The sequence below is a fragment of the Trachypithecus francoisi genome, unplaced genomic scaffold (assembly GCF_009764315.1).
Source record: "Trachypithecus francoisi isolate TF-2019V2 unplaced genomic scaffold, Tfra_2.0 Lachesis_group18, whole genome shotgun sequence".
NCBI lineage: Eukaryota > Metazoa > Chordata > Mammalia > Primates > Cercopithecidae > Trachypithecus > Trachypithecus francoisi.
In genome coordinates this window covers 15785477-15802281 of record NW_022681463.1, presented here as the reverse complement: position 1 = coordinate 15802281, position 16805 = coordinate 15785477, and the positions used below count along the sequence as shown (strand labels likewise).

At 44.2% G+C, this 16805-nt stretch overlaps 1 protein-coding gene and 1 long non-coding RNA gene across 2 annotated transcripts in view; one reads left to right on the top strand and one right to left on the bottom strand.

Moving 5' to 3' along the window:
• Positions 1-952: 952 nt before the first annotated feature.
• Positions 953-4976, bottom strand: LOC117063561. Its single transcript, XR_004428987.1, has 3 exons — positions 3941-4976; positions 3491-3642; positions 953-3396 (listed from the first exon to the last, which is right to left on the bottom strand). It is a non-coding gene; the product is annotated as an uncharacterized LOC117063561 (long non-coding RNA).
• Positions 4977-7977: 3001 nt separating this feature from the next.
• Positions 7978-16805, top strand: part of TM9SF2 (transmembrane 9 superfamily member 2) — a 74873-nt gene continuing 66045 nt past the window's right edge. Inside the window, exon 1 of the mRNA XM_033177360.1 lies at positions 7978-8972. Within this exon, the coding sequence (XP_033033251.1) occupies positions 8802-8972 (171 nt within the window). The 5' untranslated portion in view covers positions 7978-8801. The remainder of the gene's footprint in view (positions 8973-16805) is intronic.

Genomic DNA, 16805 nt, shown 5'->3' with positions numbered 1-16805 from the left:
ACAACAGGCTAGTGAGGCTGTGGAGAAGTAGGAACACTTATACACTGTTGGTGGGAGTGTAAATTAGTTCAACCATTGTGGAAGACAGTGTGGTGATTCCTCAAGGATCTAGAACCAGAAATACCAGTTGACCAGCAATCCCATTACTAGATATATACCCAAAGGATTATAAATCATTCTACTATAAAGACACATACACGCATATATTTATTGCAGCACTATTTACCATAGCAAAGACTTGAAACCAACCCAAATGTCCATCAGTGATAGACTGGATAAAGAAAATATGGCACATATACACCATGGAATACTATGCAGCCACAAAAAAGAATGAGTTAATGTCCTTTGCAGGGACATGGATGAAGTTGGAAACCATCATTCTTAGCAAAGTAACACAGGAACAGAAAACCAAACACTGCATGTTCTCACTAATAAGTGGGAGTTGAACAATGAGAACACATGGACACAAGGAGGGGAACATAACATACCGAGGCCTGTTGGGGGGTTGGGGGCAAGGGGAGGGAGAGCATTAGGACAAATACCTGATGCATGTGGGACTTAAAACCTACATGATGGCTGGGCGCCGTGGCTCACGCCTGTAATCCCAGCACTTTGGGAGGCTGAGATGGGCAGATCACGAGGTCAGGAGATCGAGACCATCCTGGCTAACATGGTGAAACCCCGTCTCTACTAAAAATACAAAAAATTAGCCAGGCGTGGTGGTGGGCACCTGTAGTCCCAGCTACTCAGGAGGCTGAGGCAGGAGAATGGCATGAACCTGGGAGGCGGAGCTTGCAGTGAGCTGAGATCGTGCCAGTGCACTCCAGCCTGGGCAACAGAGCGAGACTGTCTCAAGAAAAAAAAAACCTAGATGATGGGTGAATAGGTGCAGCAAACCACCATGGCACATGTACACCTATGTAACAAATGTGCACATTCTGCACTTGTATTCCAGAACTTAAAGTAAAATAAAATAAAAACTTGTTTGTGGCTTCCCTTATGTTCCCAGAACACTTGTGGCCTGGGAGGAATGCTTTCCTGCATAAGCAGTAAGCACAGAGTAATTTGTCCCTGTATCAAAAAGAAACTGAATTTGGGTGCCCATGATGTCCAGAGTTACCTGGGGCTTCTCAGTAGTAATTACAATGTTCTGGGACAGGAGCAGTGAGGAAGACACCAAGCCCCTTCAGTCTTCATCTAATTCCTCCTTTTGCACTACTAGAGTTTTGACTGACTGAGCCTCTCAGTGGGAGCATGGGCAGTTAATTCTCCAGTGCCAGGGGTCATGACTGGTGCCTTTGCATTGCTGGCAGGGGACTGGCGGGGACTTAGTACCTTCCTTTGTCCAATGTCTGCTTTTCTTGCATTTGAAGCAAGAGCCTTTGCTGGCATTATCTTTATGGCCCTTCGGGTTTCCCTTAGACACTCTGGACATTGAGGGCATCGCCAATGACGGATGCCATAATTTTGGCTTGCCATTTTGTTTACTCTGTTTCCTTTTTCCTTCCTTCAGGTCACGATTGTTATAAACCATAAATGTGATATAAATAAGCTGATTTTGATTAGTTTGTGGCCCCATCTGTAGCTTTTGGAGCTTATCTCTAATGTCTGGGGCAGATTGGCCAATGAAATACTGTGCTATTAATATTTTGCCTTCGGGAGAGGAGGGTCCAGATTAGTATATTTTTTAAAGGCTCCCTCCAGCCTGCCATAAAACATGGCTGGATTTTCCTCCTTGCCTTGTGTAACCTCCCTTACTTTATCATAGTTTACTGCCTTAGTTATTCCCTTTCTCATTCCTCCAAGAAATTTATCCTGCTTGTTCATTCCCTTAGGAATGTTATAGTCCCAATTAGGATCGATAGTGGGAACTGTGTCTGGGCCGGGGGGATTGCCCTGAGGGTTTTGGCAAATAATTCATTGCTTCCGGGTGGGTGGCCTCAAAGATTCATTCCTTTTCTGAGGGTGTGCAACAGGTTGCTAGAATGAATTGAACATCTCTCCATGAGAGATCAAAGGCTAAGATGAAAGGTTGGAACCCATCTGTAAATTTCCTAGGATTTTCAGAATAGCTTCCTAGCTTTTCCTTACACTGTATATATCAGTTACAGAGAAGGGGGCCTGCACTAGGACTGGCCCCTTGGTTCCTGCTACTTCCCTAAGAGGTAGCAGGGCTGGAGAGAGAATTGAATATGGCGTTCCTCTTCGAATGTGACGGGGATTTAGTAGGGTGTTTGCTCCTGGGTTTTAGCCTCAGGAGCACTTGGCAAGGGGCTATGTGGGGGTGGTTGCTGTTCACCCTGAGAGACAGCTAGCCCTCATAAAAGGGGGTGATATATAATATCTAGTTTTGCCTTAGCACTTTCCTTTGGGGGGTGGGTTCTGGGAGTTTCACAGATTGTTAAGTTTTTGATATTGGATCATAAAAGCCTGTACATATGGGACTTCTGACCATCTTCCTGGTCTCTTGTAAAGTAGGTCCAACTGCAGGATGGTGTCATAATTAAGGCTATCATGACTTTGGACATTGACTGCCCATTGTTGGGGGCTTGGAAGCTCATACTGGGGCCAAACAGTATTGAAAAAAAAAAATTATACATCTTCCCTTTAGAGTGTCAGGGTCAAATTGATTCCAATGGTGGATGATGTAGCCAAGTGAGGAATCCGGTGGAATAGGTCTAGAATTGCCCACAGTGGAATGAGGTGGAATAGATTGAGAGTTGCCCATAGTGGTCTGGAAAAGAGAAGAGGACTTTGAAAAGTAGAGGGCCCATTAGGTGACCCAAACTTTACCCAGGGCATCCCCCTGAAAAAATTCTGAACCCAGACTGGAGTTCCCAGGGGCGTCGCTACTTTAGGGCCCTGATTTAGTCTGTCAGATGTCTCTGACCTTAAATGGGGGCTGGCACTGCTCTGGGATGGGTCCCTCCACCACTGAGGACCTACTATGAACTTTCCTTAAGGTTTTTCTATCTCACTTAAAGCAACCCTTTAACCCTTTAAATTTAGGCAATAAGTTCCCTTTCATGAATTCCCCCCCCCCCCCATGCCCCACACAGACCACCTCCGACATGCCCAGACCCTCTGACTTGTATAACTTTTTTGCAGTCTGTCCTTTAAGCAGATAAGTAGGGGAAGGGAAGAATTTAGCATAAGAAAAGAAGGTTTAAGTCGCCTGAAATGTGTGTGAGTTCGCCCAGGATGAGCTTCTGCTGTCAACTGCGTCACAGGTAAGGATCAGGGACTATAGCTGGAAGGGACAGAAAAGAATCCTTCCCTCTTCGAGGCAGGGCAGTCATCCCTGTTCACTCCTTGCCCTTCAGACAACACCAGAGAGTGGCCCCGGCCAGCTCCCCTCAATTGCCAAGGAGCTACTAGAAAACAGCCGCTGAAAGACTGGAAAAGAAAAAAAGGAAAATAACTCAGAAGGAGGAAAAAAGGAATAGGACTCGGAAAAACAGAAACAAGGAAAAGGACTCAGGTCCCTCACCCCAACCCGGCAGTGTTAGTCAGATGCTTCCACATGGAGGCCTTTCAGTTTCACTGGAGAGACGCTCTGGCCAGAAACTTGCAGTTGTCGCCGTGCTTAGGCGCTGTCCACCGCGAGTTCCGAGTTGGAAAGGAAAAGAGAGAAAGATTCCCCTGTATGTAGCAGAGAGGAGAAGAAGAAAGGAGAAAAATAAATCCCAAACTTTAGGCTTCCCTCCTACCTGGCTCGCCAGACCAGTAGAGGGTCTTGACTGCAAGTTGTCCAGATTCTTGGTGTTTTGAACAAAGAATTGGACAAAACGCACAGCAAAGCAAGGAAAGCAGAGATTTATTGAAAGTGAAAGTACACTTCACAGTGTGGGAGTGAGCCCAGGCAGCAGCTCAAGGACCCCAGATACAGAATCTTCTCAGGTCCAAATACCCGCTAGAGGTTTCCCATTGGCCATCCTACTTGGTGTTCGCCTCATGTAAATGAAGTGGTGGCCAGCAATCAGAGGCTAAAGTTACAAAGTTGCACTTCCATACAAATGAAGACTCGGCCCACAGTCAGTCTCATTGGTTGCGGACAGCAAGTTGTCCAGGTTCTTGGCGTTTTGAACAAATAATTGTACAAAACGCACAGTAAAGCTAGCAAAGAACGAAGGAAGGAAAGCAGAGATTTATTGAAAGTGAATGTACACTCCACAGTGTGGGAGCAGGCCAGGCAGCAGCTCAAGGGCCCCAGATACAGAATCTTGCCAGGTCCAAATACTCCCTAGAGGTTTCCCATTGGCCACTTACTTGGTGCTCACCCCAGGTAAATGAAGTGGTGGCCCTCAATCAGAGGCTAAAGAGAAGTTACAATGTTGCACTTCTATGCAAAGGAAGACTTGGCCCGCAATCAGTCTGATTGGTTGGGGATGGCAACCAATCAGAGGCTGAAGTGAAGTTACAAAGTTACACTCTATGCAAACATCTGATTAGTTGCAGAAAGCAATCAATCAGAGGTACTTTCAATTTTCCAGCTGCAGCACAGAAAATGTAGGGGTTTGCAAAGGGAGTGGCCTCTGGGCCTTTTGTTACTTAGGAGTGGAAAGTTAGGGTTTTCCTTTCCAAATGGCTCTAGGAAGTCAGTGAGAAACGGCCTTAGGTTCCCTGCTTCCAGACCCTGTTCTCCTACCTCACTAGTAGAGTACAGTGTGCACTTCCTGAAAATGGAAGCAGTTTTGCTAATAATTTTAACTTGACAGAAAAGTAGGGTGATCAGGTAAAATACCCTATGTTGCATGGAATAGTTGGAATGTACTTAAATTATTTTTCATTGATTATCTGAAATTAAAATTTACCTGGGCATATTGTACTTTTATTTGCTATATCCGACAATCTTATACAGAAGTCATGGGAAACTCAGAAAAGGTTGTCCAAATTATTCTGGCAGAAAGGAGTAGAAGAAACAAATGCCATTTAGGCTGGGTGCAGTGGCTCACATCTGTAACCCCAGCACTTTGGGAAGCTGAAGCGGATCATGAGGCCAGGAAATCGAGACCATCCTGGCCAGTATGGTGAAACCCCATCTCTACTAAAAATACAAAAATTAGCTGGGCGTCGTGGTGCGTGCCTGTAATCCCAGCTACTCGAGAGGTTGAGGCAGGAGAATCGCTTGGACCAGGGAGTCGGAGGTTGCAGTGAGCCAAGATGGCGCCACTGCACTCCAGCCTGGTGACAGAGCGAGATTCCGTCTCAAAAACAAGAAACAAAACAAAACAAATGCCATTAAAAAATGTAAACAAACAACAAAACTGTGGGGCCGGGCGTGGTGGCTCACATCTGTAATCCCCGCACTGTGGGAGACCGAGGCAGGCGGATCACCTGAGGTCAGGAGTTTGAGAATAGCCTAGCCTGGCCAACATGGTGAAACCCCATTTCTACTAAAAATACAAAAAAATAACTGGGCATGGTGGCTGGCGCCTGTAATCCCAGCTACTTGGGAGGCTGAGGACGAGAATCGCTTGAACCTGGGAGGCAGAGGTTGCAGTGAGTTAAGATCGAGCCACTGTACTCCAGCCTAGGCAACAGAGAGGCTCTGTTGCAACCAAAAAAAAAAAAAAAAAAAAAAAAATTGTGGTAAAATATACATAATAGAAAACTTACCGTCTAACCATTTTTAAGTGTACACTTCTGTGACATTAGCATATTTGCGTTGTTGTGCAGTCATCACCATTCATCCTAACTTTTTCACCAACCCATACTGAAGCTCTATACCATTAAACAGTAATCCTCATCCCTCCTTCCCTAGACTCTACAACCACTGCTCTACTTTCTGTCTCTACGAATATAACACCACCATACTATTGGCGGTAAATCAGAGTTGGCAAATGCAATCTGAAGCAGAGGAGAGGAGAAAGTCATAACCCTCAAGTTTTACAGTCCCATTAAAAGTATTAGTACTTTGAGAAAAGGACCTTCACGATCATGGGGAAAATGAAGGAAACACTCCATTTCTTTCCAGTTTGCAACTGGAATTGCCACTCTAACTTTCATCTGTCGGCATGGCAACGCCCAGGCCACCAACACCCACAACGCAGGTCCTCCATTTTGTGACCTGCGTGGAGGGCGGGGCAATCTCTCTCCGCCACGCCCCGGCGCCGGGTAGACACCGCCGCCAGGTAACCGAGGAACCCAAAGTGAGACGTTGGCCAGGAGAGGCTGGATCCGGAAGTGAGGGGACCCCTCCGCCCCGCGTCCGAGCCCCGCCCCTGGCCCCTCCCACCGGACCCTGGCCGACCTTGATGACGTGTCCGAATAGGAGTTGGCGAGGTGCGGCCGGCCGGCCCTGCGCGTGCGTGATACGCGCACCGATGGAGTCGCTAGCAAGAGTCTGGAGGTCGTTTTCATTGAGAAAGGCTCCGCTTCTCCGGGTTTTTGCTGATGCTGAGCCCGGGGGATTGAGGAAACATCGAGCTTTGGAGTGGAAAAGGTTGCAGACTTTTAGACTCCCAAGTCGCTGTGGTCTCAGTCTCCAGAGTGGCTGCGTTACTGCAGGAAGTCACTCCCCTTTCTTAGGCGCATCCTTGGCTGTAAAAGGAGGTTAAATGCCTCTGGAAAACCTCAGGTTTATTTCAGCTTTGAAAGTCCGGTTCCAAATTTAGACCCAGCAGTCGTGTGGCCTGGCCGGTGATGGTCCTGGAGTACTTTCCCCGCGCCTGGGGTCTCTAGGCTCTGTGGATGTAGAGGTGTGGGATGTAGGGGCAGGCACTTACCCGTGGAACTTACATATAAATGGGGGACTGAGACAGCAAACAAACAAACGTGATCCTTCCTGATAGTGGTACATGTGGGATGCCGAGGTTTAAGCAGACGAGTGGTATTAAGAGATTTCAAGGTTTTTGCCAAGAGTGGAAGCTGAGAGGCTTCTGCAGTAAGAAGTCCAGGGCAACTAAGAATTTGGCTTGGACCAGGGTGGTAGCTGTGGGCATGGAAAGTACTGAAAGAATTTAGTCCACAGTTTAGCACCCCAACCAACGGGACTTGTCGAAGGACGGGAGGTAGGGAGTGAGGAAATGAGAAATTTAGGTTCTCCTCCAGGGTTGGGGCCTGAGAAGAGATGGGCAGCGATGCCGTTTCCTGGAAAACTGGGAGAGGATGTGTTTGGGATGAGGGCAGTGACATATAATGAAGGTCAAGTTTTAGGGGTGCTAGAAAAAGAATATAATGAGCAAAAATGTTAGTTTGTTTCCTCCTCTTTCCTATCTGGAGAAAATGTCTGCTTCCTTTTGTTGTATTGGAAATCTCCATGACTTCCAAATACAGAATATTTAATTTTTCCCTAGCCCTAAGTTCAGCGAATATGTTGATTTATTTGAGTGAGAGGACGTGAAAGGGAAGCCACCTAGGCACAGTTTTCTGTTCAGGCCCTACCGGATTAGTTTTTGTTATTTAAAAAAAAAAAAAGGTGCCATTCTTTGGGCCAAGCCGTGTGCTCAGCGCTTTGCCTCCATTTTTCATTTAATCTTCACAACAACCTTAAGATGAACGTTCTTCTCTAATTCCCAGTTCTCTCTTGATTAACTTGGCTACCCCACTATATGGATCAATTTGCAGGGTCCTATGTCCCTTTGAAAATCTGATGAAAGTTATAAACCTTCCCTGGGAAAAACGTACAAACACCTGCAATAACTTTAAATAGGAGTTCACCGGCCCTAAACTTTTCTGAGTTTACTGTTTCACAAGCTTGCCTATTCTTGAATTCTGAGCTGGAGGTTGTGATTCTCTCATATACTTTAAGATGATGCACTCTTCCGAAGTTTTCGATTGAACTCTAGTGGCCAACTGAATTGACTTTTTCAGATCACTAAAAAGTTTCTCCTTGAAAAATACTCAGAAGATGCAACACACACACACACACACGTGTGCACATACACAAGCGGACACCATATAGCATCATCAGTGGGAAAAGTGACAGAATCTTGCTAAAGGGTGATCATACCATATTAATCCGATTCGCCACAACTACTTTCTTCACTGAGCTCTCAGGTGTGCTCGGGTCTTCCTTTGAAGAAAATAAATGTCAACGCTACCGTCTATTCTACTCCCATTTTCCTCCCCACCCCATTTCCACTCTCCCTTAAAGAGATGTGTGCACACAATCACTGCCCAACGCAGGAATGCATCACTGCATCCAATGCTTGGAAACTGTCCGTGAAGATGCCTTTGAGTAGCTGTCTATTTGAGGATTTGCGGCTAATTCCTCCCCATTTGTTTCCTTAGCCTGCTCCCAACCAGGTGTCTCCCGAACTTTTCCCCTCCGCCACCAACTCCGTCTCCATCAGCAGGTGCTTTCTGTCATAGGGACTGGCGTGCCGCGGACAGTGTGATAAAGAAACCGTATGATGGATATGAGAAATTCGTAAGACCCAGCAGCAAACGGGAGCGGCTGGCGAGCGCTCCACGGCCCCCAAGCGTGGGAGCTCTGGATCGGAATTTGTAATTCGTAATTGGAACGTGAGCGCCGGAACAGCTCTCCCGGTAACCACCCCAGCTGGCGCGCGGAAAACCCGGAAAGTGGACTTGGCCCCGGCTCCCTCCCGGAAACAACTCCTGGTGCCTGCAACCGTTCTCACTGAGCATGTGCAGACGGCGATGCGCATGCTCTGTCGCGGTCCGGTTCGGTTTCTGTTGCGGGACCCAGGGTGTCTCCTAGCGCAACCGGAACTAGCTGTCCCGGGGCCGGCCTCCTTTATCCCCTGCGGCCTTGTAGTGGTCTCCGAGCCTCCCCACCCCTCCTTCCCTCTTCACCCCCTAGGCTTGATTGCCCTTTCCCCGAAACAGCTATCATGAGCGCGAGGCTGCCGGTGTTGTCTCCACCTCGGTGGCCGCGGCTGTTGCTGCTGTTGCTGCTCCTGCTGGGGGCGGCTCCTGGCCCGCGCCGGAGCGGCGCTTTCTACCTGCCCGGCCTGGCGCCTGTCAACTTCTGCGACGAAGACAAAAAGAGCGACGAGTGCAAGGTGGGTGAGGCCTGACGAGCCCCCTGATACGCTGCCGGAAAGGGAAGTCGCCCCTATCCGGGGGAGCTGATCCTCGGGTGGGAGTGAGGGAAGGGGGTGTAGCAGTGGGTGGGGTCGAGTTTCCCCAGAAGCTTTTGGGGTCGACCGGGCTGTGGGTGGGGGGTTCTGGAACAGCCCTTGCAAGGGTAGATTTTGGAGGACTCAGTGGGCCTCAGACTCTCCTCGCTCGTGCGGGCCAAGTAGCACGAGCAGCTGTATTCAGTTTTCCTGGAACACGGACCGTGTGGAGTGCCCTTGGAGTTGGGCTTCACGCCTCAGAGCTTTGGAGTTGGATGCATGCAGGTCCACGCGTGCGTGTTCGCTCACAGCCCTGTATCATGGACGCTAAGGAAGCGGGTGACCGACTCCCTGCATGTGAGCAACACTCAGCCTAGTTACAATTTCCATTAGCTTTTAACTTCATTGCTTCCTGTTGAACTGCATTTTCCTGGACCCTCCTGGTTGGTTAGGAGAGCTTGTTCTTTCTAGGACTTTGATATCTCGCATCACAATTGGAAGTTGGTTCCTTATTTGTGGAGTATAACACCCAGAACCGCACAAACTGCATTAATAAAGAGTTGCTGTAATGGTTGAGACACTTGATTTCTGACTTTTAAGTGTAAAAGATATTAATACACAAAAAAAGATACGAGATCTCACTATTTAGTTTCTCTTAGATGGTTTTAAACATTTAAAATGATGGGAGAATCTGGTATTTTCCTAGGGCAAGTCTTGAAAACTTTGATCTCTTACAACATTCACACCCAAGGTTTTCAGTTTAATTGCTAGTAAAAGAGGCGTAAGTAAAGTAACCTGCTTTTAGGTTATATGGTGTAGGGCTTTACAGTATTCATACACAACTATTTTGTTAAGTTTATTTAAAACTTAACATTTGGGGGATGAGGATCTCTTTGAAGCCTTTAATGATTTTAACAATTCAAATAATCGTTCAACAAACTTTTACAATCTATAAATAGGCTTATTTATTATGTTTGATTTTTTTAAAGCTAGTGTTTATTTTATTACTGCTAGCTTTACTATAGCTGTGAATTTTGAGGTTATTTTAGGGCATTAGATAAGCTATTAAATTTTTCATAACATTTGGTAGTTCTTTTTAGGTTGTCAGCTGTCCTGAATGACATGTTTATACATCTGTACAAAACCTTGTATCTGAAAAAATATGTAAGGATATTTAAGGTGTACCCAAGTCAGCAGTTAACGTTTCAGTACTTAAGTTTATACTCTGCAGTGCAAGAAACTTTTACTCCTTTTTGAGGATTCTGACTGAAAGACTGTTGTGCTTCCAAGTGGAAGGGAGATCTAGACTTGCAAGTACACTGGTTTTTCCATTAAATATTTTAGTAACCAACCTTCAAAGCCTAGTATTTGGTCTTTAATTTTAACAGCAGTTGTATATTCTATTCCTAGTGCCTCAAAGATGAAAAATATATTTCCTGCCCTCTAGGAACCTCAAAGTAAGGGATATAAGTTTATGAACAGATTAACAGATTATTGAAATCTGATATACAGGATGATGTCCAAAGTGTTCTAAAACACAAATGAGGAAACATCTGTGGACTAGAGTCTTTAGGGAAAGTTCTGTAGAAGAAGTGACACGGACAGGCGTGGTGGCTCAGGCCTGTAATTCCTTGGGAGGCCGAGGTGGGCGGATCACCTGAGGTCAGGAGTTTGAGACCAGCCTGGCCAATATGGTGAAACCCCATCTCTACTAAGAATACAAAAATTAGCTGGGCGTGGTGGCGGGCATCTGTAATCCCAGCTACTTGGGAGGCTGAGGCAGGGAGAATCACTTGAACTCGGGAGGCAGAGGTTGCAGTAAGCTGAGATTGTGCCATTGCACTCCAGCCTGGGCGACAGAGCGAGACTTTGTCTCAAGAAAAAAAAAAAAGAAGAAGAAGTGACATTTGAGATGGACTTCGAAAATGAATAAGTGAAACTTACAGGTGGTCTGCCAGTTAGATGATTGTTTTCTCAACAGGTCCTTTGGTAAGTGGCTAGGTTGTGTATTACAGTTGTTTTTTGGTTAATCTTGGGGGTCATTTTGGATTTTAAATTTTCATGGGTATAGGGATAAAACAGGCAGAGTAGATCATTTTCTGAAATGTTTGGATTTTTATCTTTATCGCCAGCTACACTCATGTTTGGTCAATGGAAACAACTCTTAGAAGAGCAGGAGGGTGTACTTTCAGCATTTTTCCTACGATATGGCTAACTGGTGTAGAGAATTTGAAATAAACTTTAATGTTTCTTTTCTTTGCCTTTCAAAGAAGATGCTATAAATAACAGTAAACAGTTGAAATTTGTATTACTTCAATCGGGATATTAATAATTTATCCTCATCCATTTCGTATTTGTTAAGGACAGTCTTGTATACATTATTCAGAAAAGTGGAAGGAACTTCTTTTAAAAATTAGAAATGAGAGTCGTGAAGTGGAAATGATTCTTTCCAAAAGATGCTGTTAAGTTAGTGAATCTGAAGTTGGATAAATTCGGCAGGTCGTTGATACTATTACCAACGGTTTTTCCATCTATAAAATAGGGATAATCATATTTGATTATGACATATTCCCCTTGAAAGGTATTTTGCATTTCTTAGAGGAAAAGTGCAATATTTGTCATTGTTGTGATAGTGTAGAGATGAAACAAATATATCTTCAACTTATATATAATTTAGGTAGTCGAGTGTTTTTATGTACTGTAAAGTTTCTCTCATGCATTTACCTCAGGATGTAAATTGACAGAGAATCAGAAGAACCCTGAGGATTTAGTAATTTTCTCTCTTTAAAAATTATCTTATGTTGAATTTACTAGCAGAGAAACAGGAGTCCAGTGAACATACAGTTCGATTTATGTTGCTGTAACTTCTGATTAATTATCTTAGCCTTCATAGATACTGTATGTTTTCATGGCCTCCTTTTTTTAACTTATTTTACATGCACATGCATTTGGATATTGAGGTGGTGCACATTCTTATTGCTTTTTATAGCCTATACTATTTCATTTTGTTCCTGTACTATCTATGGTTTGCCTAACCATTCTTACTTGTAGGGCATTTAGATTGGGCCCAGTTTTTCTCTATTATGAATAGCTCTGCTACAGTGTATTTAGCAGTAATTATTTGCATATCCCCAAATATAAAATTCTGGGCAAAGATAAGAAGTGTTTTAGTTCCGTGTAGTATTGCCAGATTTCTTTCAACAACGATAGGTTTGATTTACAGTGCCTTTAACTAAATAATACCTTGTTTTGCCACATTATTTTAATTTTTATTTATCACTTTCATATCAATTTGATGGTCCCTAAGACTTTTTCTTTTTTTGAGGTGGAGTTTCGCTCTTATCACCCAGGCCAGAGTGCAGTGGCGCGATCTTGGCTCACTGCAACCTCCGCCTCCTGAGTTCTAGCAATTCTTCTGCCTCAGCCCCCTGAGTAACTGGGATTACAGGCGCCTGCCACCCCCTATGCCTGGCTAGTTTTTGTATTTTTAGTGGAGACGGAGTTTCACCACATTGGCCATGCTAGTCTCGAACTCCTGAGCTCTCAGGTAATTCGTCTACCTCAGCCTCCCAAAGTGCTGGGATTACAGGCATGAGCCACCACGCCCAGCCTGTACACTTTTTAAATGCTTTGCTTTCATTGCTATTGAAGTTTCTGTGTCTTTTAATGTTTTTATTTTATTTGCCTTATTTTGTTAGGTTTTGAAACCATAGTAATAAAAGATTGAGCTATGGTATTCCTTTCCTGTAGAATTCGCTTTACTTTCTTCACATCAGGGGACACTGTATGACTGAAATAAGTAGAATAAAGGCCTGATTATAAGTGAATAGATCTTCCGGGGTAAAATATGCAGTTCTAATTTTGTTTGTAAAAGTTTTGGCTATTTCAGTTAGCTTTGTGCTTTTTAGCTTTAGATCAAATCTTAGTGTGCCAAGTGGCATTCTGATGGCTAAGAGGTGGAGATAGTGAGCAGTTCACCTTTGCTGCTTTTAACTTTCAAGTAATTATTGGATTGTCAACCAGAATTCAGACCTAACAACTAAAAATAGTATTCTCCAAAACGTTAATTCTGCCACTTTTTTACTGTTTGATGGATAGATTATGTTCTCAGATGAAAGATTAAGATTTTTTTTCCTTTGCTGTAAGGAAAAATGACCAATTATACCCCCTAGTGGTTAAAAACAATGTTTAAATGAATTAGTTTAACAACTTTTTAATAAAAAAGAAAATAATCATACTTTCCTTTCTTGGTAGTTATTTTTAGAAGCATTTTATAAGTTTGTATTCTGGGAGCAGTCGTATATAAATATTGGAATGAGTCAAATTTAAGAAAGTAGTCCGAATGTTGATCTGAACAGACACAGAATAAATATATATGTACCTGTTTTAATTTTACCATAGAAGTAGTTTGAAGATTTTGAAGTATTTAAAGAAAAAAATGATAATTAGTATGTGTATTTATTGGTATAGTGATAAATATTTATCGATATTTAGTTTCACGTTCTCATAGTTTTCTCTGGAATAAGAGCATTGATTCGGCCGGGCGCGGTGGCTCAAGCCTGTAATCCCAGCACTTTGGGAGGCCGAGATGGGCGGATCACGAGGTCAGGAGATCGAGACCATCCTGCCTAACACCGTGAAACCCCGTCTCTACTAAAAAATACAAAAAACTAGCCGGGCGACGTGGCGGGCGCCTGTAGTCCCAGCTACTCGGGAGGCTGAGCCAGGAGAATGGCGTGAACCCGGGAGGCGGAGCTTGCAGTGAGCTGCGATCCGGCCACTGCACTCCAGCCTGGGCCACAGAGCCACACTCCGTCTCAAAAAAAAAAAAAAAGAGCATTGATTCTTAGCTTCTGGAAACTCATTAGTGTTTGGGTGTTCCTGTTTCAAATCTGAAATCTGGCACTGGAAGGACTTACTTTGACTATGGTAAATACACATTCCAACAATTGTTTCTTCTTCCTCTGAAAAGGTGTGTGAAACTGAGAAAGTTTGCCTTTCAGAAATTAAATTTTTAAGTAAGATTATTTTAAGACTGTGATTGTTTGTTATAGTCAATCTGAGAGTTAGAATGAAGAAAGCAACAGAAGTCTATGAACAAAATTGTCTCTTTCTGCCTGTGGCCCCTCACCAAGGTGGGTGTAAACTTGAACTTCCAAAGGTGTAAACTGGAACATCTGAAACAAATCAGACATACGTTCCACACCTCACACCCCCAACACAAACACACAGACACACATCACTACAGAGATTGGTCTGTGCACTGTCAACCTTAGACCCCAGCTGCCCAAACCCTTACTTCCCTATTCTCTCCTGTAGTTTTCTGTCACCATGGTGTCTCAGTAAGTTTTGTAGTTAATTGTAGCTGCTTTACATGTGTCCAACAGTTTCATTCTGTTTTCATTAAAATTACCTATCTGTAAAAGGCTTTGGAGGAAATTTGTGAATTTTTTATTTTTTTGCTCCTCTTCTCACTTTTCAAACCTGTTTACTACGTTTTGTGTGTTTTGTATATGCCTTAGCTAAACTTTATAACACCCCTATGATATTTAGATGAGGAAACAGAAGCTCAGTAAGATTTAGTAGCTGTCTCTAGTATACAAAGCTAGTAAGTAGTAAAGCCAGGATGCAAACAAACCCAAGACTGAGTCCAAAGCCTAGGCTCTTGGCCACAGCCTTCTACTCTGAGCACTCTTCTTCTTTGCCTCTCCCCGGGGATCCCTGACCCCTTATCACCCTGGACTTTGACAGTTCCAGAAAACACTCTATATCTACTACATGTAATTTTCATTTTATTTTATTTTTTAGAAACAGAGTCTTGCCCTGTTGCCCAGGCTAGACTGCAGTGGTGCAGTCATAGTTCATTGCAGCCTTGACGTGTCTATGTAATTTTTAAGTAGTCAGGTTTTGTATTTACTTCTTTTGTTGATACAGTCTAAAATTGAAATTTTATTTTTCAGGGCTTTGGGGAAATAACCCAGGTAATTATCTAGGAGATCAATTTCTGGGCATTGCTGGTTGGATAACTCAGAGCTCATAAACAAGCATTTGTGAGTCCCAGCATTGCTCTTGAGACTTTTATTGTGTCTGAGTTAAGACTTCCCTTCTTCAGGAATGCGCCACTGTGGACTTCTCTAATGTTAAGGAGTTGCAGCTTCCATAGATTTCCTTTTTTATGGCCTCCATATCTCAAATCCTTTTGTGACTTGTCATTTGCCATGATCCTTGTACAGTCACATTTCTTCACTGAGATTTCTTTCTCCCTTGAAAATCCAATTGTAGGTGTGGGGTGGGACAAATGTGATGATAGCAGAATAAGGTGGAATAAAAGCAGAAACAAAGGAACCAGGAAATGGGAAAAAGTATAGTCCTGTGGTGTGGCCCGTGTACCTTGTTAAAACAAAAAAAAATAGACTCTAGTTGTGACCACAGCTGGGATCAGTTATGGAATCAGCAGATTAGGACTAGAAATAAAATTGTACCTTTGGGAGAGAAGTTTAAAAAGGAAGACTATAGAATTCTAAATAAAACCACTTCCATAAAAAATTTCTTAGTGCAGGATTATAATCAATCTTGCTTTCTCTAAGTGACTTAGGATTCTGCAACTTCCTTAAAATGTTTCATGTTGTCAAAACTTTGCATGCTTGAAATAACCTAGGTGGGGACAGTTTGAAAGTGTGAATGTGAAGCAAGTAACCCTTGAAGCTCTTTCTAGTCCCATCAGTGATAATCTAGAGTTGTCTGTCTCTATTTAAGGCAAATTTCTGGGAGGAGATGGATTTAACTGTTTGGGATGGTGAATAAAGATGCTTAGAGTGGAAAATGACCTTAAATAAATCAGATATTGCCCTCATATAGCTCATGCTATTTTCACGATAAGGAAACAAAGTCAGCCAGGTGCAGTGCTTCTCACCTGTAATCCCAATGCTTTGGGAGGCCATAGTGGGCAGATTGCTTGAGCCTAGGAGTTCAAGACCAACCTGGGCATGATGACACCCGATCTCAACTAAAAATACAAAAATTAGCCAGGCGTGGTGGCATGAATCTGTAGTCCCAGCAACTTGGGAGGCTGAGGTGGGAGAATGTAGGGACCAGCCCCACAGGGTTGGTGGGTTTTTCTCCCCATGTGTGGAGATGAGAGATTGTAGAAATTAAGACAAAAGACAAAAAGATAAAAGACAGCTGGGCCCGGGGGACCACTACCACCAAGACACAGAGACCAGTAGTGGCCCCGAATTCCTGGCTGTGCTGGAAACAAGGCAAAAGGGGCAGGGTAAGGAGTGTGAGTCATCTCCAATGATTGACAAGGTCACGTGAGTCACATGTCCACCAGACAGGGGGCCCTTCCCTGTTTGGCAGCTGAGGCGGAGAGACAGAGAAAGGACACAGCCTATGCCATTATTTCTTCATATCGGGTTTTTAGTACTTTCACTAATTTTGCTACTGCTATCTGGAAGGCAGAGCCAGGTGTACAGTATGGAACATGAAAGCAGACTAGGAGTGTGACCTCTGAAGCACAGGGAGACAGTTAGGCCTCTGGATAACTGTGGGCGGGCCTGTCTGATGTCAGGCCCTCCACAAGAGGTGGAGGAGTAGCGTCTTATCTAAACTCCCCCGGGGAAAGGGGGACTCCCTTTTCCAGTCTGCTAAGTAGTGGGTGTTTTTCCTTGGCACTGACGCTACCGCTAGACCACAGTCTGCTTGGTAACTGCGTCTTCCCAGACACTGGTGTTACCGCTAGACCAAGGAGCCCTCTGGTGGCCCTGCCTGGGCATA